We start from the raw sequence: 19656 nt of genomic DNA, 5'->3' as shown, positions 1-19656 counted from the left end.
CACAAATTTAAAGGCCAGGTTCGAAAGGGATTTCTTAGATTTTGCGGATTACTAATCGCGGGTCAACTGCCGACGACTATACATCGTCAACGAAACTATTCAGTATCCACACAGCGAACATTGCGTGACAGAATGCAATGCAGATCGTACTATATGAACCCTGAATGTTGGGACGATATTGGCGAAGACGTGAAACTTGAAGCGAGTAGGGCATCGTGAAACTGTTTCCGACACGCTGAAGGGATGACAGTTGATCGTTAGCCTCTGGTTCCACGATCTCGAGTCTGATGAAACATAGTTCGAGGGCTCTTTTTGGAGTAAACAATCGGCCCCCGCTCTCAACAAACTAAGCAGCTTGAGCGTACCCGGCCATGTCGGGCATGAACTACGAAAGTTACCCACTTTCGGAGTTTACGATCGGGCTTTTGTCGTAGGAACCGACTAGGAGTGGAAGGCGATTGTTATGATACGACCATATTTGAGCAACTGACGGATAACTCCATTGATTCAAGCAATGTTCAGAAAATGATTAATAATCAAACCTCTTTATCGAAAAAAAATGGTGCCTTCCAATCTGGCAACAGCATAGCACCTCTTTTTAGAGGATCCGCGCCAAAATACACGCATCCGTCCTCTGTCAACTTTTCGAACTCGTAATCCCTCCCGAGAGTCCAAAATGCTCTAATTTTGTTCGGCCTCAGAGTAGTACGTAGTCACAAGGAAGTTTGGCCATTAGCGGCCTGTTATGGCATGTACATGCCTAGGAGGGCTTGATATTAAGGTGTTAAAGCCTGCTTGTCCTCAATGTCGCCGGGCAGTTGGTCAGGATTTGGGTTAGATCAAGAACGGTATCGATCAACGCATTCAGCGGCGGAGACGCCCTTTGGGTGACGCTCTGTGCTCATCAGCACCGGGATCGTGCATATCTCACAGTGAGAAGTGGCAGCGTGCTAACATGGTGCCGCCGTGTTCTTTGTCAGGGACGATGTCTAGAACCGAGCCTTTCGACCGGGCTCATAATATTTGAGTTCTTGGCCGCCAACGAGCACAGCGGGTCCAGCTCTGTGCCCGCAAGTCCATCGACGAGTCCCAGCCAGTGCTGTACCTTCGATCCAGTATTATTCGGTGATATTGCGCCCTTCAACATGTAGAAACTCAATCAGCGTTTTGTCGGGCGCACCAACAACAACCATCTTGGCGGTTTCACATCGCTGGGAGCGAAGCCCATACCTGCAGCTACTAAACTCCGAAGAAATGTGGTCAATGTGATTTTTCTATCATTGACACCGGACTTGCAAGACATGGGATCTCGGGGTCCATCCGTGATGCACACGAAAAGATATCAACTCCACCGCATTCGGTTGCCACTTCTTTCGGTCAAATATCAAGCCGAATCCAAGCCCTCAAAGCGAGCAGCGAACCGTCAGACAACAGTTCTCCTTTGCTAGATAGAGTTGGATCCTCTGGGCGACAGATCGCGACGTCGGTGTTAACCATGGTGTCGCTTAAACCCGTTGTTGTCGGAATTAAGTCGATGGAAGCAACGAATGCCTCAATATATAAATAAGACACCAGTTGTATTGCCAGAGATACCCATCGACATCTTCAGATTTTATCAAACAGTTGTGATCTATTATAGGCTCCGTCTGATCTTGTTGCCTCGTTTCAATTGCATTATATAGAAGCAATGGGGTCCTTGGACAAGAAAATTGTCCTTGTTACCGGTGCCAACACGGGCATTGGGTACGAAATTGTCAAAGCGCTTCTCGAATCAAGCAGATCATACCATGTCTATCTCTGCAGCCGAGATCTAGAAAAGGGCAAGAAAGCCATTGAGCGGCTTCGCACGGAATCTCCGAATGTCACGAACACTGTCGAACTTCTCCAACTTGATGTCACCGATGACGACTCCATTCAGAAAGCCTATGAGCATGTCCAATCTACCCAGGGTCGTCTTGATGTTCTAATTAACAACGCTGGTACGTCTATTACCGCTGCAAGGCAGGGAGTCGCTAATCAAAATACGCTTTAGGGGCCAGCTATGATTTCGCGTTCAAAGACGGCAAAATGACTCTCCGCGAGTGTTTCAACAAGGCATACGACACCAACCTGACAGGAGCTCACGTTGTGACCTACACCTTTGTTCCACTGCTGCTCAAATCTTCCGACCCCCGCTTGCTTTTCGTGGCAGGACTCTCCATGTTGACACAGGCAGCGGAGAAGTATTTCCCCACTCCACCACTCCCTGCCGGGTGGCCAAAGAACGTTGACTTTGAGACAATTGCATACCGGTGCACCAAGACTGCACTGAGTATGCTCATGCTGGACTGGAATCACAAGCTCAAAGCAGATGGCGTCAAGGTTTGGAGCGTGTCTCCCGGCCTGCTTCTCACCGATCTTGGTGGTGGTGGCTACGTGCGGGAGATGTTAAAGGAGAGGGGCGCTGGCCCTGCAAGCGAGGGAGGCGCCATAATGAAGAGCGTGGTCGAGGGCGAATGGGACGCGTACGTGGGCAAGATCGTGTCCAAGGACGGCATCGTCCCGCGGTGATCGGAGGGAAGATAGAATCCTTGTACCTTCCTCTTGCTGTTCGCGCTTGGTTGTATATAGAATGCGGTTCTCGCAGATTTGCGCATGGCAGATACAAGTGATGATATCAATCCATCCTTTTCAATCCTCATTATTGATTAGAATGGGGGGAATTCCGATTTGACCTACGGAGTACTCCATACATCCCTCCAGTTGAAGGATAACGAAGTTAGTACGAGTAAGCTTTCTACTAAGCTTTCAGCTTTCCCCAATTCGGGTTAATACACTGTAGCCACGTGACCATCGTTAATTATTAAGCTTCAGACCCCGGATTTTGATTACTAAGCCTTACCGTCGTCATCGAGCTCTGGACACTCCAAACAACCGAGCTTGAGCTTGCTGTTCGACCTCGATAACCTACATAAGCTTGCTGAGACCGGGAGATATTATTATCTTTGCGTGTTCTTCTCAGTTGTTGCGGGTGCTATGTGTCCTCGAGCGATATGACCCAAATGACGTGGATCGTCAATCCCCACGTCCAAAGCAACCTCCAAGTCGCCCACGCGGTCCGCAATCTCGCCGTCCCATCTGGGGCGATCGTTTCGTCAAACGTCTTGTCAACCCAACGACGAAACTTCTGGAGATGGTATCGTCGGGCCGATCGCCGTACTGGGCGAGACTGGTATGGGGAGCGCTGGGAACACTTCCTACAGCGCTTCAGGGCGAAGCAAGATCCGATCATTCGACGTCATATTCTGTACCACCGATGGAATAGACGTCTTGATTATGGGCGGCCTTGGTATGGTTGGTCTTGGGGATGGACCAGGCAATGGTCTGGTAGCGCCGACAGCTGGGAACAGCGATGGCGGGCTAAACTGGAACGTTTGCGGCAACTGCAAAATGAGCGATTCGATAAGCAGCTGGCCGAATTCCGGAAGCTGATTGAAACCGATCCGTACGATTTCCTTTTCGGACGAAGTAATGAGTGGCTATCCCGAAGACCAGGGGAGCATCAGGGCCAGGCTGCGCAACATGAAAAATTCGAATCCCGTCGAGATGGAACCGTCATTGACGTGACTGCTGTCAGCAAAAAGCGATCTGCCGACAGTTCCCGCTCGAGCGAGAATGTACAAACTTCTGCGCAGGGATCCGAAGAGCAGCCGATGCAATATGATCCCATCACTGGCCGAATGGTGCCGCGGTCACAGGCCGATGCCGCTTCTAACACTGCCCACTCTATCCGGACGGATTCCGGCAACAGTCCAGCCGAGTCCCGTCATAGCGATACGGCTCATAGCAAAGCGTTCGAAACAAAGAAGTCGGAGCAAACAAGAGTGGAAGAAACAGAAAAGAAACCGGGCGTTTTTCACATGGCTGGACCGGAAGACGCTCGAGAGAATAGGGGGCAAGCTAATGATAACAGCATTGTAAACAGGGCTTCGGCGACATCTTCTGCTGAAAGCGGGACCACTTCCAAGGCAGATAAGTCGAAGTTGGAGTACAACCCGCAGGAGACAACAGAAGATGATGTGGATTTGCTGCGGGCAAGTGACATCCGTGCATCCTACTTCTCCGGGAAGACGAAGCAAGAGATTGCAGATGAAAAGAAAGCGACAAGAGAGGCTCTAGAGAGAGATTTTGATTCATACAAAGAGCCGGAAGTCATCGATGTCGGCGAGCTTCGAGCCAAAGCACGTCGTGGCGGCGTGCACGCCAGCAGCGAGCCTATCATCGATGTCACGGCCACTGTGCGGACCGACGAAGCCGATGGCAACCAACGGGAGAACGTTACTAGCACTGACAAGTCTACCGCAGGCATCAATGTTGCACCTCAGACATCCAACGTTGAGACGAAAGATCTCGGATCCATTGGTGAAACAAAATCCGAGATCTCTGGCGACCATGCTCGGACGTCGTCGGTGGATAATGTTGTCCGTAATATGAAGCAGTTCTCGGAGTCTGTCGACGCGCTGACGAGGGAGCTCTTGGAGACCTGCAAGCGTCTCGAGAAGGTTCAGCCTGCTAGTCCAAAGACCTATCGCGTCCTCGCGTACGATGCCTCTAGCCAGCAAGTCGTCATGGCGGAGACAACGTCATCTGCATATTCTTCGCAGCAGCGCATGCATCCTACAGAGGTTCTGCAACGGCTGAACAATCCTGCCAAGTTCCTGCCGTTCTTTGCGCAGTTGCGAGCAGATGGCTATGAGATCGTGTCGGGTGGCGGCGACATTCTCGTGTTTTCTAGAATTTCTCCTTGGACTCGTACGACTTCCGAGAATCTTGCTGCAGAAGAGCCTGCCGCTACGACTCACGCCGAACCAGCAGCAGTGGCTGCTGGTTCAGCCGCCCACCGAGAGGCGGCCTCATCCGCAAAAGGCACACAGTCGCCGTCCGAATCTTCCTCTTCGCAGAGCCAAGGTGGGACTGCGGCAGAGAAATCTCTTTTCTCTGCCATCCCACAGGCTCTCCGCCGTATACTCCTTACCGGGTTCGGAATGGCAGGGACCTTCTATGCTATCGGCGTTGTGTGCGAATACTTCCGCACTGGTGGCAATGATGGTTTGGGTCCAGAAGGATATTTCACTGCATTTGAAATGGACAGAAAGAAGAGGGATTGATTGGGTGGAATGGCCTTGGTTGTCTCCTCTCATCAGGTCGCTCACTGCTCATCTCTGTAAGTACTGTATGATCTCTGCTCAGGACTCAGCTAGCTACGATAGCCAATGTCATGAAGCATGCATTTGAGAACTAGGAGTCAATGAACTGGTTATTTCAACCATCATCTAATCACCAATCGACTTTCCATTTGCTCTGAATCAGCATTCAGCGGCCTAGAGTTCATTCAGTCAAGTCCAGTTCATCATTGCTTTCAGTGACATCAACTTCAGGGATCCATCCAGTGGCCCTCGGAACTTGTTTCTGGTTCTCCAATTTCAGCCTGCGTGCTCTGTAGTCAGTGAGTCAGCAGTGGAACTTGTTTTCCAGGGAGATATTTAAAGTGTTGAAGGGTACTGAACTCACAGCTTCATCACTAATGTTACGCTGCCCACCATTGTGGCCTCCTGCAAAAGTGTCGCATTCCTGCCGAGGATGTCATTGACTATGATGCATATGAACGACCGGCCGCTACTTACTGACACTTCCACCTCGCTCTCCTCATCGCAATCGCAAGATTCATCCTCTTCGTGCTTTTCCCTGGGCTTGCTTCCCCGACAGCAACCATCAAAGGCATCCTGCAGTATGCCCAACTTTGCCTTCCCGCTCATCAAATACCTGGCCAGCGCAACAACTGCCCGGTTTGCTTGGATGAAATCTTCTTTGCACCAAAGGTCAAACTCGCGGCTTGTGACGGCCCGGAAAGTGGACAGATCGGGCTCGCCACCGAGGTCATCAAGTATGTCATCCAGGACGGAGTAGACATCCTCCCGGTCAACGACCCATCGAGTTCTTCCTGAATTTTTGGTGTCGATACGATGGTGCAGCACATGGCGACGAATGATAAGCTCGTTCTCCTTGTGCAGCCAGTGCGCAGAGGTTTTCAGTCCGGGCCACCATGCGCGCAGAAAATACAGCCGCGAACCGTGCAGGCCGATCAGGAAGGTTTCCTGGTCGCGCAGGTCATCTGCAGGATCATCTGCGCGGTGGAGGTTCGTGAAGAGTTGGGACATCATCAAGCAGATATTTTCTGAGAGGGTTGTTTGCAGGGATTGGGAGGTGGTCGTCTAACACTCTAGTTAGAGTCCATAAGCGATCGTCCTGAAAGGAAAATCGTACCACTACAAGGGGTACCAGCGGCCGCGGCTTGCGAGGCGGGTTGTACTGAATACCGATATAGCCTATCCCGGAGGGCGTCTCCACGAGCGCACTTTTATGGCCTGTGAAGAACGAGGTGTCCCACAGAGTACGCTTGACCCTATCCAAGGCATTACTGCCGTCGATCCTGAAGTGGAGTGCAGGAGAGAACTCACGTCAGATAAAAAGATTTGACGCATTCATCGTCAACTTTACGCATGCAAGGCACGTCCGAGAGAGACTCCCTGACAAACTCGACAAGAGCACTGGCTTGGGCTCCGAGACTCCGCCACCCAACTTCTACGGAATGGTTAAAGAGAGTCCCACCATCAAAGAACGGCTGAACAAAGTCTGGACATCTCTCAAGATGACGGAAAAATTTCGCAAAAGAATGGTCTTGGGCCGGCCATAGGCGAAGGTTTACGTCGCGGCCATTGAGAGACTGCCGAGTTCGGAAGATCCAGGGTGTGCGATATTTAGGTACTGTTTCGGTAAATCAGTTGAAATGATTATATGTGAACGAACGAGGAGACATACTGGGGCTGTACAACGCCCTGTTGGCAAAGCCGTCGGGGACAATCTCATCTAATTCGCAGCGTAAGAATACCCTGACCATGATATGCAACACTGGGATCATGAGTTGAGGAAGATCGTTGAGCTCGTCTGGGTCCAGGGTCAGTTCGTAGACGGCCGTGCCCTCATCTTGTTCTTCTTCTAGGGCTCTCGTCTTCTGGCTCGACTTTACAGGTGGCCTTTGGAGCGAAGTCATGATGGTGGATGATGCCCGGAGATGGATAGTCGATGACCATTTGATGAAGAGAGTCGATGTGGGAGAATATGGGCAGGCGGAGCAGGCCACAGCAGCGTGCCGTTAACGTGTTCATCCAGCGATGCAAAACGCTCATGTCGTGATTGTACGCAGTCTCAAACCTATACGCAGCACTGACTAGCACGAGAGTTATCACCCGGTGCTTATTCAAAGCTCAGAGCAGTCCATATATACAGTCTATGGGACCATGAAAAAATTCGTCAGGGCAGAACTTCTTTTGACAAATAATTTTTCTGTTGTTCAGGTCTGAGAATCTGCTTGTATTCCTGAGGTATGGCATGTCTGTGAACGTGAATAATGCCCAAGCCGGGAACTTTGGTCACATTGCGGCCACTCCTCTCTTGTTTGATTGCCGTGATCATCCACCTCTCTACTCGTCTCCATAGCGACAAGGTCAGGCTTTTCAAAAGTCAGATTGAGCAGGAGAGGATACAAAGGCTGGCTAGATTTCGCCAATAAATATATCGAAGACGAGCATGGGCTGGTCGGCTAGCTTGCGCGCTGGTATCACCGTATCCCATCAAGTTTATCCAAATCATCTTTCATTTCAAGGGAGAAGAATCCTTGAAGTCTATCAATCTTGCACAAGTCTATTCTACCAACAACCATAAGGCGCTGCCTCGTCGACTTCCTCCGCAGACTTGGCGCTGGCAGCGAGGACGGCCGCCGAGGAAGCCGCCATGATCCGTCAACCTCGCGAAAAGTCTTGGCAAACAGGAACAGGTTTAGCGTGGGTTGGCGGCCAAGGAACCGTGTCGTGGGAGGATCAATCAATAGGTAACTAGTTATACTGGGATATCGATAACCGGGTTATCCACCCCGCGAAATAGGCGTGGCAGCATTCTAAATTTAGGCCCGACAGACAGAGATGGCGCATCATCCCGGCGGCAGGCTTGCCCATGTCCCATGGGTTTTTTGGAGTTTGTTCCTGCGCCAGGGGTCATACCCCAGAGACCGACTCGAGCCACGTTCACGGTGCTCGGGGGATTAATCTAACCTATGCGCCATAGCCCAGCGGCCATGATAAGAGAAGGGTCGGCGTTTTGTTTGGGAACAAGTGACCCAGCAGTCTAGACAAGTCGACAATTCGCACATCATTCATCAAGCTTTCCACCACATGCACCACGCACGCAATGCTACTGGAAGTAACGGCACAAAGCCGGCCGTTGTCGGTGTCATTTTTGGCTCCCACTTGGCCAAATCACCAGAGATCCACGAAGCGATGCTATCAACAGAGCGTTTACTCTCCCAATTTCGAGAAAAGTGGATTAATAACCGATTGTATGATAGGTTGGTGAGACAGAAGGAAAGAGTCGATGATTATGCGGTGCAAGAGGAGTGTGTGGAAATAAACCGAATCCCGTGGCATTACGGTGGAAATCGAGCAATCAGCAAGGCCCGGAAATGTCCAACGTTGGTGAGCGGGGACGTGCGTGCCATGTAAAAAACGGCGCCTGGTACGGGTACGGTATCCGAAGTACGGAAAACGGCACCGGACGGCGGATGCCTTCCGTCCTGGGAAGTACCTGATACCAATGTACCATAGCGGAGACGCATAGCGTATTCCGCAGGACTTGGTCATGACCGTTTCTTTTTTCCGCCAGAATTTGAAATGAACCATGCTCCTGGCGTCCTCCAGATTAAATCCTGATGGTGTTGCCGCCGGGCCGGGGGGCCTTTATTGCCTACACTATATCGCGGGCATGGCACCTCAAATGATGGAGGAGGGTACTTGACGAGTACTCGTCCGAGTGTGAGGCCGAGGCCTCGTTCTACGGAATTTCGGGATCCGTAGGGAAATGAATACGGATATGATACGAGCAGCTTGCCATTATTTGCGCCGAATGTGGTTAAGCCTCTCAGCGTTCAGCCGCACGTGCTCCAGGCACTCAGGTACCGATCGGGTCGAGCTGGGTCTTTGCACGAGTCTCCTCTGTCGAGTCCTCGACCCTCCAAAATTCTCAGATTCAGATGAGTCAATCCTCGATGGCCGTCAAATCGCTCAAGCTCTACGGGATGGACGGGACACAAGGGCCGCTCGACGCGCTGTTAATCACGCAGGATCGGCCAGGAGAAATCGCAATGTCCCGTTCCAGAGCTGACTCTTTGGTAGCAGGCCAAGACCATTAGGCCAACCTTGTTGATTGATCTATCTCATCTAAATTGTGAACTCTAGGCTTGACCAGACTCGATCGGGCTAGTCGCACGCGTCGTGTGGATTTATTGATTACAAGGGAACGGAAAAAGGCAGTCGGTCAGGGATCATAACTATCGAATAATGGGATCATGATTATTATGAATGTATTCTCACTGTTCTCTCTGCTGGTCAACCCGCGATCGATTCTTTCGATCGATGCCCCTCTCTCGCCAAAGTAAAAGTCAAAATCCCCTGAGTGAGGTGCTCCCGGAGTCCCACGGAGTTACATAGCGAAAAACCCTAGGTTTAGGACAAGTGTCAGCCAAGAGCCAGGTGGCATCAGGTCCGTACCAATGATACGTTACCGGTAATTTTCCGTCAGGTGGGAGATGCAGGTGGAGGCTTTGGCCCCCTGAATCGGCCGTCCAATTCCCAAAGAGGATGCACTACGGCCCAAAAGAGAATAGGTGCGTGTCCCCAAGCAGGTCGTCCGTTGCCCCAAGCCCAGCCCGAGTCCACCCACTAACTTAACCTCCGCCTCGCAAACAATCCCTCCCTCTCCAAAGCCTCTCCTTTCTCTTCTTTTCTCTCCTTTCTCTCGCTTCTTTACTCTCGTTTTTGTGCCTTTTGCGTTGACGGTGTCGTCGTGGATTGTTTTCTGCGTCGACGGCAAGACGGGACAACCGGTCAATCGGCGCTGCCCTTTTGTCCCCTCTGAGCCCTCCCTTTTTCTCCCGGCATGCCATCGTCGCGCTCTCAACTTCGCGCTTGGTGACAAGTCTCGCTCCCATCTACCTGCAACCCCCCAAGGCGACCCATCCACGCCAACACCCCCGGAGACGTTCTTTTGCTGACCTCTCCCGTCCGCTCCTTTCGTCGAGTCGATTTGAGACTCCGCGCTCACTTTGTTTGTTGGGGTTTCGTTCTTCGGAATTCAGAGACCCCGTTCCACTCGTTTGATCCGGCCTGCCGTTGACATCGTCACGAAGCGACGGGGCCGATTTTTCTGTCATTCGTTCTCGATCGCCCGTTGTTGGTGAAGCGGCCTGCTTGGATTTTTGATATTGTCCATTCTTGCCGGGATTAGCTCACACGGTTCTCGATCATCCCTTTTCTCCTCGCGGATTTTCTTTGACGACATTCTGCTCGGATTGTACATGATTACGAGTCACGATATCGGTGTGCGTTTGCGAAATCTGCGAGGGTGAAATTGGTTGCTATATAACTATCGGGGTTGATCTTGAGTCTGGTATGGTTTATCCCTATACGCCAAAATTCTTTGCTCTGGCTTAGCCGTTTCATCGGACTGACCTTGTCTCGCCTAGACCATCTCCGGCATTATCGCATTTAGTTGGGCATTTCCCGTGATTTGTCGTCAATTACAACATGAGGTCCTCTCACATTCTCACCGCGCTTCTGTCCCTAGCCGGTCTCTCGGCAGTTAACGCCGTGCCCGCACAGGGCAAGGATGGCAAGCGGGACATCAATGCCATTGTCAATCTGCTACACGAGAAGCGCGCACCTTCCCCCGCCGAGGAGACGTCGGTCGTCGTCGTGCCCGTCTACGTGTATGATCAGGGTGATGGCTCCTTTGTTACCGTGACCGGAACTGGAACCACCACAGCTTCCGTGGTCCAACAGACGCCCAAATTCAACAATAAAGTGGTTGAACCCAATGCGCTGTTTAAGGGTACCGGTGTCTCTCCTCCACCACCCGAGAGCACCTCCACGACGGACTCCAACCACCGCACGCCAGCTGAGTCCTCTTCCGACACCGAAACTTCCAAGGAGACTGAATCGGAGACCAATGCTGGCACATCGGGGACGGCCCAAGTTCCTTCCAAGGAGTCTTCGTCAGCACTCCAGTCTTCTTCCTCCTCGACTGAGTCAAGCGTCTCCTCGGCTAGTTCGAGCGACGAATCTGCTTTCCCTCCAAAGTCAACTCCGCACGGCGGGAATGGCAAGAAGAGTCCTTTGAGCCCTGACGAACTTGGCTTTCTTGGAAGCGAAGATGAGGCGAGCTCGGCGGTCCCTTCGGAGTCTATTACCAACTCGGCTGGTGCGAGCAGTTCGTCTCCTTTCAGTTCAGAGTCGACCGACTCTTCGTCTAGCTCGTCCAGTCGCCGGGGTTTCTTGGATCCGCTTCTCACGATTTTCGAAAACCCCTCGGATAACGCCGAATCTTCGAGTGCCTCTCCAACGGATGGTGAAGGCTCAAGCGTGATGCCAACTCGATCTCCCTTCGACCCATCCAGCTCGCCATCCGATGACAGTTCGTCGGTTACTAGCACCTCCAAGAGCCACTGGAATCCGTTCGACCCTATCACATCACACTTCCCGCCGCTGTTCCCAACGACGACCCGTGACCCATGGCCATGGCCGACAGACTCTTCTTCTGGTGATGTTTCAACAAAGACCAGCTCAAGCGAGAGTTCGTCTTCGAGCTCCAAGGACGATGGCATACACATTAGTCTCCCAACGCTCCCACCGTTAATTCCGACCAAAACGACGTCGTCGCAGCAGCAGACCTCTTCGAAATACAACCCACCTCCAACCCCCAGCACCCCTTCGTCTGCGAGCACCCCTTCTGTCACCAGCAGCATCAGCGATGGCGATGTGCTAAATCCTTCGCCCTCGCCCTCGGATGATGATCCTTTGCTCCCCTTGCCCTCAGTCTCACTCGATCTGCCTCTGGATCCTTCGAAGTCCCAAAGCACTGACACGCCGACTGGATCTTCGTCCGGTTCTGGCACGGAGCCAACGTCGTCTGATGGATTGACAATCAGTATTCCAGCTGATATCACGTCGACTGGAAGTGCGACCGCGACGGAAACTGGAAGCTCATCATCCAAGGGTGACTCTCCGAGCGCCACAGATTCGGTAACTGGTGGCCCGTCTGGTTCCTCTGGTCCAGACGCGTCCGCTGCTCCTACCAGTGGTGCTGGCGAGGTTACCAAGACTACCAGCAGTGCCGAGGCTGTCGAGACGGAGACGACCAAGACGGAAGATTCTGAAAAAGTTACCAAGACGCCGGTGCCCACGGAGACTGAGGATTCCGACAAGCCGACCAAGTCTTCTATCTCCGAGTACATTCCTCCGTCGTCCATTGTCGTTCCTCCGACGACGACGACCACGGAGACGACCACGCAAGAGACCGACGACACCCCGACGCAACTGCCAGGCATCATCTCCCCAGCGGGCGGTATCCCGCAGCAGCCACCGAATACCACTTTGTGCCAGCTGGGCTACACCAAGCAGCTCAATTGGGAGTTTGTTGCGACCACTCCTGCCTCGTCGCAGCAGCTTCTGTACTTCCCGCCGCGCGGTGTGGCCAATGCTTTGGATCTGTCGTTGGATGAAGTCGTTGTGCGGGGTCTGGCGCCCTACGACACCTTGGAGAGCCTCGGATACCTGAGCACCGTGACGCAGTTCTTCCTGCCAGATGACCAAGTCAACACGCTTCAGCAAATGGTGCTCACGACCAATTCGCCGCTGTACAAGCAGGAGGACCCGTCGATCGAGACTCTATTTAAGATGATCAACCCCGAGATTCCTGTCGTGGTCGGTGGCAGTATTGGATCTGGCTACGGAGGCTTTGGCAACGGACACAACTCGGAGGATGACCCGAACGGTGATGGTGTTCCCGACAGCAGCGGAGATGCGGGTGCCAGCAGCTCTGGTGGCTCTGTGCGTGGCAGTTCGGTGGCGATCGGCTGCGGTGCCGCCGTGGGTGCCATTGCCTACGGTGCAGCCATGTTCTACCTGGCCCGACGGTACCGCAAGAAGCGTCAACTGCAACGCTACAACAGCGTTGCGGCGTCGTCGGAGAGCAGTGGAAGCCGGTCCTCGGAGAGCTCCTTCTCTGCGACGGAGCCTGGCCGAGGATCGCCTTTGAGCGGACATACTGGACGGACGGCGCAGATTAGCGCACCGGTGATGTCGGAGAACTCTTTGGGGTGGAACTAAACCGATGAAATTCAAAATCATCGGTACCGTTCATTGATTCCCATTAATATCATTTTTTTCTTCTCCTTCTTGTTCAAAGCATTTTCTGTTCTATTATTTAACTTATTCCCCATGAAAGTTTTGTGTTATTTTATCTCTCTTCGGACTGTACAATCATGGACAAGACCATTACCACAGACAAAATCCGTTTTGGTGAACGATGACGAGACGAAAAAGACAGTTTTGGTCCTCTGCATGTGTAACAATCATCCCAGTTTGTTACAATGTATTGCCATACACTTTCTGATCGTCTCCCAGTGCCCATCTCTCCAATCCCTTCCGTTCCATCCCATCCCATCCTATCCTATCCCACCCGCCATGTGGGATATCGGATAGAGAAGAAAGATAGACGCGCCGGGCTTGGTTTATGGAGATGGGGGTGTTGCAGACATTGGTTGATTGGTTGGTTTGTCCTCTCTGTACAGAACTTTACAGTCTAAAGAAGAGAGAGAAGCTTTGGTGCGCGATGTACTTGTAGCCCATGTGTGCGTGTTTTTTTTGAGTGGAAGCAGTTGGTGGCGGTGGTGGTGGTGGAGGAGGAAGAATTGGGATCAGATCGATGGATGTAGAGGTTAGAATAATGTTCCTTTTGTTTACTCTTTGAATTCTTTTCTTTCTTGGGGACTTTGGGCCTACGGTGTCTTTAGTAGCGATCCGATTAATGGTGGTGTCCAATCTAGAGGTGTATAGTTGTCGATCGTTATCCAGGATCAGATGGGAGGGTATACCGTGTCTGTCCATTGCATGTAAACGGTCATCATTCCCCAGAATAGCAAACTTCAAATACATCATTTAATCATAACGCAGGCGATCCGAAGGACAACAACGGTTTAAATCCGCACAACAATCAACATCTCCACAACCCAATCCATCACCCCTTGCAACTCCCACTTCCATCTCCCCTCGCGCCAGCAATCATAGAGCCAGTACCGATATGAGAAGGATGAGGATTTCATCGCCGAAGGGGAGGACGGGGGGAAGGCGCCGCCGGAGAAGTTGCTATCTTCTCTGTTCTTCCGGAGGATGCTTGCCAGAGGTGATGAGAGAATCTCATCCTGGTTCGTGGGAGGGATGCTATTGTTACTATAGGAGGGATCGGTGAGTAAAGCCTGACGCATGCGCCATTCCCGCTCCGCCTTCTCGCCGGCTTTTCGCGCAATGGCTTCTTCGTCCTCGGCTAGGTAGAGGTCGCACTTGTTGCATTCGGTGCACCGCGTGCCTGGGTTGATCCGGAAGTGCTCGCAGAAATGCTTGTAGCCTTGACTGTCCTCGTCCTCACTATCGTCATCTGTCTTGTCGTCAGCAGGAGGGGGTCTTCTAGATCGGGCAGAGGCCGGGGAAAAAAGGGGAACTTACTGAGAGCCTTGCGACAGAGATAGCACATTGAGTAGCCGCAGACGCAGGTTAGTTTGTTGCAGCCGGATGACTTGACAAACGAGAGGCCGCAGCGGGGACATGTGCGCTTGATCGCTGCCGTCCGCGCCGCTTCCACTGTTGTCCGCAGCGACAGCAGTAGTGGCTCGTGGCAAACGTGTGGATCACGCCAGGCCTTCCGACATGTAATACAGCTAGCCTGTCCGCAGGCGGGATTCGCGCAGATGAATCTTTGTCCGCGCGTCCGCAAGCAGAGATTGCGCAGCGAAGTGCGAAAAGTGTTTGTAAGCGTTGTAGGGAAGAATATCGCCAGGATTAGAAACGGGATTATCAACACGGGTATCATGTCAAGAATAAAAACCGTCATGAACACTGTGTAAAGGAAATTGCCGCGTCGGAATCGCCAGTCCAGTCCAGATTCCGGCGGATGGTATATGGGGTCGACCTCGGCGTACGAGCAGAACGGACAGCGGATGAGCTTGAGCTGCGAGCGCAGCAACGCGTCCGTTGCTACTCGCTCCTCGAACTTGCGGAAGGTCTCCGCCCCAGCTTTCTCGGAGAGGATGGCGGCTTTGACCAGCTCCGGGCTCAGATACCCCTCGCAGGTCCCATGGCTGAGCGGCGCCAGGCACCGCAGTGTGAACCGCTGCGCGTCCACCGACCGGTCCCAGCCTTGTCCAAAGACCGCCTCGTGCAGTGTCCTGCGGATGCAGTTGTAGCAGATGACGTGTGCATCGATCGAGCACGTTGCAATCTGCTCAAACGTCACCTCGTCGAGACAGCACTGGCACTCAAACAGCGCGTCTGCCGCTCTGGCTTCGTTTTCGTTGAGCTCTGCTGCGAGCTGCTCATCCCGGGCTTCCTGCGCCCGCTGCTTTTCGCGAAGCAGCGGCGCCAGGAGGGTTTCATGCAGCTCCTGGTCTAACTCTGCGCATCCCGTCTGCTTGAGCTGAGGGATCATCCCCTCACCGTCGGGAGATCGCACCCAAGTCAGAAACATGTGTTCAGACTTGTCCTTCTTTCGACGAAAGGGATTCAGAGTCCGCAGAGTTGCACGCCACGTCCTCCGAGAGAGATCCTCCACCGTCGGACGTGCACGCGTGTACGAGAAGTTGACCTCCGCAAGAACAGCCTCGATGGTGCTGCGGCTCAGCGTGCTAAACTCTTTGCAAAGCGCGGCTTTGGCAGCGGCCTTGTAATCTGCGCTGCGAAACCGCTCGTGCGGCGGAACACTGGCCCCATCTTCCGCATGAGAGAGGTTCTCTTCTGTGTCCGTATTGCCGCGTATCTCGCTAATCTCGCCCGTCGTCTCCTTTGGCACCTTCCACCGGCCTTTAACCCACTTATTACGATCCCGCAGAAGCTGCTCTACGCACACCTGTAACCGACTTGCCCCGTCAAACAGCATCAACATCTCCCGAAACACCTCCACCTGGATGTCGGGAAACATGTGAGCAAGCGTGTCAAGTGCTTCGTTCAACTCCTCCAGCTCGCGCCGCTGCTCCTCCAACTCTCGATCGCGCCGTGCCTTTCCCCCCAGCATCGCGCGAGTCCGCGATGTGCTTCCGAAGGGATTATTCCGGAGCGCTTCATTGATAGTAGCGGACGGCGAGGACGGGCTCTTAGTTGATGAATCTGAGCGGCCACATGTTTTCTGCCCTCCGAGTGGTTCTGTTCTTATATCCCGTTCACTTCCGGCCGTGGATTCGCTTGCACCCTGAGGCTCGGCGGGTTTGCGGGCTGGCGAAGCTAACGAGAGCGAAATCACCATGGCGTGCACGGGCGGTGACGGCGGGCGAAGCGGTTCTCACATATCGAGCATAAACAGGGTCATAATATTGCAGTTTAAGAAATGAAGGGAACTCGAAAAAGTTCGACAACCGTCGCACAAAAAAAAAGCTGGGTTTAAGAGAGTGATGCCCCTCGGGTGGTGTCAGATCAGTCGTCCATTGACGTGGCCGGATGTAATCCGCGAGCGGGAACCGCGCACATCATGTACTGACGCGGACGCTTTTCTGGTGCCTGTCAATCGAATATCAATGCCAATGATAACAAGAAAGACTGCCTACTGTTGACTACAAAGCCAATTGTGAAATCAGACCGGATATGGTAACCTGGCATCCATGTGCGTCATGGGGCACGTGATTTAGATGGAATTCCAATCCTCAGGTCCCTCGAGCTAACCCTAGTTTTTCCTGGTGACGCGGCGGAGCATGCACCCCGGCAAATAGGCAGAGTGCGTCCACTAATTTAGTGTGCCTTGATGTGATAGGGCTGAGTCCATCACCTAGTGCTCAACATATACTGGAGATGAGGGATACACTGCCCACCAGAGCCCGATCTTTTGTGTCGGGCCCTTCGTCTACATATACTAAAGTTTACTCAACTCCAGGCCGGGAAGTAGGGAGGGGTTGACCCGGCAGTGCTGATTGGCAGATGAAGCGACCTGCAAGAGACTTGGAATAGCAGTGACCAATCCGAACAGCCAGAATATCTCGATTTTGTCATCGACGACTGGTTGAATACTCGGAAGTACTTTGACAGTAAAATGCTTGACTTGATTCGGCGAAACTCACGCAAGTTGGATTTACACAACCTCCCCGCTCGTTAATCGAAGAGAACGACCTCCACGTCACCAGGTGCCTTAAATGGAGGCTGCCTCTATTCCCGTTTTGGCTGAATGGCAGCAGCACCGCCGAAAGCTAAGACCTTAATGCCTAGTATCCGCTTGTGCATATATTAACACTGAGCTGGGGTACTCCGCACTGGCCAGAGGAATAAGCTACAATCACCTACTGCTGCGACCAAGCTTTCTTGCCACCGTTCAGACAGCCCTGCGTAATCGTACTGACGCGAATACTGAATTTGTACATTTTAGGGTGTTGAAAGTGTGATCAGTCAATTCAATAGTCTTGGAATTCAGCGGAGATTTATTCCACCATGGTGGAAACGTCCGGCCAGGAACAGACAATTACCAACTCCATACTACCCAGCCAACGTTGAAGTAGGATATCATTCCGTTGCTATATATCCAAATGGCACTGCATACTTGAATCGAACAGTACGAGAACGACTCGTCTTATGGTGATGAACTGTCCGTTAGTGGTGCCATGGCGCTTGAGATTCCAAAGCATGGGTGCTGACACATGTTATTTAAACATGTAGCTCTCTTAGTCGGCACTTGACTATCGCCATGAGAATGACCGTCAATGCCATGAATTCCACGATGGGTGTAGGAGCTGACCTCTTCCTGCTTGATATGCAAGGTCTGTAAAATTGATCATTATTTTTAGCCTATTGGCCCCGATTAAAAGTCCACAGAAGGGGACGGATCTAGGGACTGGGACAGGTCTCTGGGCCATTGGCTTTGGGAAATTAATTTGCTGCGGTACTATCTTATACAGGCTCACAACATACCAATGCCGAGGTACATAGTACTGCCTCCTAGGAATATCGCAGACGGAGAGAATGCGGAGACTGAATCTGTTCGTTCCAGGTGATCGGCTGCAACTCAAACCCGATCTAGCCAGATGACAACAAGTTCGCTTGTTTGCTCGACCTTGTGCAAGGATCATTTTGATCTGTCGACAAGGGTTGTATCCGGTTGATAGTACTTAGCGTGCACGCAGGGAGCAATTCTGGGAATCAAGAAAGATATAATCAACATTTTACTCATTGTATTCAAGACAGACGCTCTATATACCGCCTCAGATCTATCACATGCTCTATCGTGCAAGTTCGCACCCAACATTAACAAAACCAAAATGAGAAAGGTATGGACACTGCCAGACTCTATCAAAAATCAACCCATCCAGGCAAGAATCATCAAAACATGAATCTAGTACGTAGACGATACTTCCCGAGATATGCTCCGACCCTCATCCATCACCTCTAACCCCTCCATCAACTTCGCCCTCAACCTCATATTAACCACCCCACCGACTCCAAACGCCGGCACAATCCTCCCTATCCTTGCAAACGAACTTGCAACATAATCACGGCGAACGCGAGCCAGGCGTTCCTTCCACCCGAGGCCCCCTTGCGGTGAGTACCGATTATACAGATCCAATCCCAAAAGATGTATCGGCGTGCTGACAAATTGCATCAGCGCCGGACTCGCCATCTGCGCCAGAGCGGCTTTTCCCGCTGTCGTTGCCGCGAGGGTGTCAGGAATGGACGGCGCGATCAACGCGGGAACGTTGAAGGAGGCGAAAATAGTGGCGCTGTCGCGGAGACAGAAGAGCGCGTAGGAAGCCTTGGGGACTTTGGGCGCTTTTTGGAATGCGGTTGTTGCGGCGGTGGATATCGTGGTTGCTGCTCTTGACGTTCCTGACACTGATGTTGATGCCGGAGAGGGGTCTGAAGAGGGGCCAAAGATCCGCACAAATCGCGAGTCCTTATAGACACACATCGCCATATTATACGTCGATGTTGCGACGAATTTCTCCGGCCCTGGCGAAACAGTCGCAAAAGGTCTATTCCTGAGTGTCGACGAAACGGTATCAATTGTATTGGCGGTTAAATACGTTCCCGTGTAGAGAGTATAAATAAGAAGGAACGGCGTCGACAGGAAGAATCCCATCGGCTGCGTGACCATGGACCGCAGACATGTCCGGACCGTGTGGCTGATATTAATGCCTTTTGCCGCCTTCTCAATGATTGCCCTAGTTTTGTTAGCTTGCGCCTTCGACCTTGACTCATGTTCACTAGGAGTATCGTACCGATCAAGAACCGTGATAATCGGACTGATCAACCCCCCGGCCACAGCAGCACTTGCGGCATCTGCGCCGAGTCGCAAACCCAAACTCCTCGTGTTCCATTGCGTCTCCTCCGTTGTGCCCGGGACGCGAATCTGCCGCGACGGGCCGTGCGACAACTTGGCTGGAAGCGACCCCGATTCTTGCGACATGGCGGCCCATCGATGTGCTATTTAAAAAGAAACAGAAAAAGAAGGCAAATCCATACTAGCGGCTTATCAATGGGGTTCCAA

General features: G+C 52.4%; 7 protein-coding genes across 7 annotated transcripts; 3 read left to right on the top strand and 4 right to left on the bottom strand.

The window, feature by feature from the left end:
• Nucleotides 1-1687: 1687 nt before the first annotated feature.
• VTN49DRAFT_215 (uncharacterized protein) lies at nucleotides 1688-2550 on the top strand (the record flags this gene model as incomplete). The annotated part of the gene is made up of 2 exons (XM_069409843.1): nucleotides 1688-1979; nucleotides 2033-2550. The coding sequence occupies 2 exons, from the start codon at nucleotides 1688-1690 to the stop codon at nucleotides 2548-2550; spliced, it is 810 nt and encodes a 269-aa protein (XP_069271676.1).
• Nucleotides 2551-3041: 491 nt separating this feature from the next.
• Nucleotides 3042-5147, top strand: VTN49DRAFT_214 (uncharacterized protein; the record flags this gene model as incomplete). Its single annotated transcript, XM_069409832.1, has 1 exon — nucleotides 3042-5147. One exon carries the CDS (start codon nucleotides 3042-3044, stop codon nucleotides 5145-5147), a length of 2106 nt encoding a protein of 701 aa, XP_069271675.1.
• A 266-nt stretch (nucleotides 5148-5413) lies between these two features.
• On the bottom strand, nucleotides 5414-7090 carry VTN49DRAFT_213 (uncharacterized protein; the record flags this gene model as incomplete). The annotated part of the gene is made up of 7 exons (XM_069409821.1): nucleotides 5414-5476; nucleotides 5551-5610; nucleotides 5664-5733; nucleotides 5803-6251; nucleotides 6304-6442; nucleotides 6498-6621; nucleotides 6859-7090. The coding sequence occupies 7 exons, from the start codon at nucleotides 7088-7090 to the stop codon at nucleotides 5414-5416; spliced, it is 1137 nt and encodes a 378-aa protein (XP_069271674.1).
• A 2558-nt stretch (nucleotides 7091-9648) lies between these two features.
• Nucleotides 9649-10589, bottom strand: VTN49DRAFT_212 (uncharacterized protein; the record flags this gene model as incomplete). Its single annotated transcript, XM_069409810.1, has 3 exons — nucleotides 9649-10190; nucleotides 10240-10374; nucleotides 10460-10589. The coding sequence occupies 3 exons, from the start codon at nucleotides 10587-10589 to the stop codon at nucleotides 9649-9651; spliced, it is 807 nt and encodes a 268-aa protein (XP_069271673.1).
• Nucleotides 10590-10673: 84 nt separating this feature from the next.
• VTN49DRAFT_211 (uncharacterized protein) lies at nucleotides 10674-13253 on the top strand (the record flags this gene model as incomplete). The annotated part of the gene is made up of 1 exon (XM_069409799.1): nucleotides 10674-13253. The coding sequence occupies one exon, from the start codon at nucleotides 10674-10676 to the stop codon at nucleotides 13251-13253; it is 2580 nt and encodes an 859-aa protein (XP_069271672.1).
• Nucleotides 13254-14122: 869 nt separating this feature from the next.
• VTN49DRAFT_210 (uncharacterized protein) lies at nucleotides 14123-16437 on the bottom strand (the record flags this gene model as incomplete). The annotated part of the gene is made up of 2 exons (XM_069409788.1): nucleotides 14123-14580; nucleotides 14649-16437. The coding sequence occupies 2 exons, from the start codon at nucleotides 16435-16437 to the stop codon at nucleotides 14123-14125; spliced, it is 2247 nt and encodes a 748-aa protein (XP_069271671.1).
• A 2067-nt stretch (nucleotides 16438-18504) lies between these two features.
• VTN49DRAFT_209 (uncharacterized protein) lies at nucleotides 18505-19575 on the bottom strand (the record flags this gene model as incomplete). The annotated part of the gene is made up of 2 exons (XM_069409776.1): nucleotides 18505-19330; nucleotides 19388-19575. The coding sequence occupies 2 exons, from the start codon at nucleotides 19573-19575 to the stop codon at nucleotides 18505-18507; spliced, it is 1014 nt and encodes a 337-aa protein (XP_069271670.1).
• Nucleotides 19576-19656: the final 81 nt, after the last annotated feature.

Source organism: Thermomyces lanuginosus (genome assembly GCF_041956635.1).
Source record: "Thermomyces lanuginosus strain ATCC 200065 unplaced genomic scaffold VTN49scaffold_12, whole genome shotgun sequence".
NCBI classification, from domain to species: domain Eukaryota; kingdom Fungi; phylum Ascomycota; class Eurotiomycetes; order Eurotiales; family Trichocomaceae; genus Thermomyces; species Thermomyces lanuginosus.
Note: the sequence above shows the minus strand (reverse complement) of the source record. Positions and strands in the feature narration are given on the sequence as shown.